General features: G+C 35.0%; 1 protein-coding gene across 1 annotated transcript; it reads right to left on the reverse strand.

The window, feature by feature from the left end:
• Positions 1 to 658: 658 nt before the first annotated feature.
• Positions 659 to 1,294, reverse strand: LOC139887988 (uncharacterized). Its single transcript, XM_071871028.1, has one exon. The coding sequence runs from the start codon at positions 1,292 to 1,294 to the stop codon at positions 659 to 661; it is 636 nt and encodes a 211-aa protein (XP_071727129.1).
• Between the last annotated feature and the right edge of the window lie 545 nt (positions 1,295 to 1,839).

The following is a 1,839-nucleotide window of genomic DNA, read 5'->3' on the forward strand; positions in this document are numbered from 1 at the left end:
ACAAACATTCCACGTGCGAGTTTGAACAAAAAGCCTCAATTCAATTATCATTAGTTACACTTGCAGGGTGTAAACGAGAACTTATATTATGTGACCACATGAGCTTGACGAGCCTCATTCGGACGGTTCGCTACCATTAGCGGATGAAATATATTTTCGGGTATAGTGTATGTTCTAACACTACGTAACAAGGTACAAAACAGTTAAGTCTTGATAATTGGGTGCTCGCGAACAAACTTTTAGAATACAAACGATTTGGATAATCAACTATATTAAATCTTGTGGTTCAAAAACAACGTTACTAATACACCTATGATTTCACCAACATTTTTCGTTGACAGTTTTCTATATGTTTTCCCAGGTCCTTAAACGCTATGTGATACATGCTTCCGCACTCTTTTTGATACTTGCTTGGATGTCGAGTATATATGCATACATGGATCATCTTTTGGATTACTTTCAAAATTGTGTCACATAGGTTTCATTTGTACGTTAAACATTGTAATGTAACTAGTCGTGAAACTACCTTTATAAACTTGAAACACTTTTACATTTGAAATGAATGCGACATATTTTGGTCAAACGTCATTTTAAAAACTTATGACCACATAACGGGACCTAAGTAGACGGCGCCGTCAATGACGATTTTGTCAGGTCGCTACACAGTTTCCACAGTAGGTAGAGGATTCATTAGCAGCATTTGACTTCTAAGAGCACTAAACTTATCATCTAAGCCATTCAAGAGCTGAAACAAGTATTCCTCTTCCTTTTGCTTGTTTAAAGCAGTTAGAAATGCCACAACCTCATGAGTAACATTACTAATTCTAGGCAAATCACTCAAAGAGTCTAGTTCTTCCCAAATGCACTTAAACCTAGTATAGTAGTCACTAACCAGGTTTCCTTGCTGCTCATTTTCATATCTATCTTTATGCAATTTGTACTTCCTAGAGCCATTGCTTAAAGCAAATCTCTTTTCTAATTGAGTCCAGATCTCAGAAGCAGTGCCAACAAACATAATAGACTTGACAATAGACTCAGAAACTGAATTCATAATCCAGCTAATTACCATATTATTGCATGTATCCCATGCCTCAGCCTTAACTGGATCATTTTCAGATCTAACAATAGTACCTGTAACAAATCCGATCTTCCTTTTGGTTAACAAAGAAATTTCCATAGATCGACGCCATGATCTATAGTTTTGAGCTCCAGTCAACTTCTCTTGGATAGATAGAGATCCAGGTCCGTCAGAAGGATGAAGAAACAATGGATTTTGAACCAATTGAGGATCCATATTACACGCGGAAACGAATTATTCTTCAATTTGATTAAGCAATTCACGAACTCAGCAAACACAAGACTGAATTGAACAGCTAGGTAATCTAAATTGATTCAACAATCAAAGAAAATCAACCACTGTTACGCTCTGATACCATAATAAGCTTTGATAAGCTTGAACAATGGTGATTAAAACATATGAACGAGAGCAATTGAACTCATCTGTTTCATTGAAATGAAAAACGTAATTACCGAAAGAAGCCCTAATCCCCTTTTATGATTAACGGGGTTAACTGCCACTAACAGAACAACTAACAAACTAACTAACATCAGAATAATTTACAAAACTGAACCTTCAAGAATTATAAATTACAGAATACCCCCTGAACTCTTGTATAACACTAATAACATTTATTTTCTTTTTGTGATTAATGGGTACTAATGTAGTACACTCTGTTTGATTTTGATTGTTGTCATCATTTACGGTTCTAGTTAAGAGTGACTATTCTGTTTTCCTTTTTATTGATTATTCCGAAGTTTTTTATGAATAAAAAGAAAGTA

The sequence above is a fragment of the Rutidosis leptorrhynchoides genome, chromosome 2 (genome assembly GCF_046630445.1).
Source record: "Rutidosis leptorrhynchoides isolate AG116_Rl617_1_P2 chromosome 2, CSIRO_AGI_Rlap_v1, whole genome shotgun sequence".
Lineage (NCBI taxonomy): Eukaryota > Viridiplantae > Streptophyta > Magnoliopsida > Asterales > Asteraceae > Rutidosis > Rutidosis leptorrhynchoides.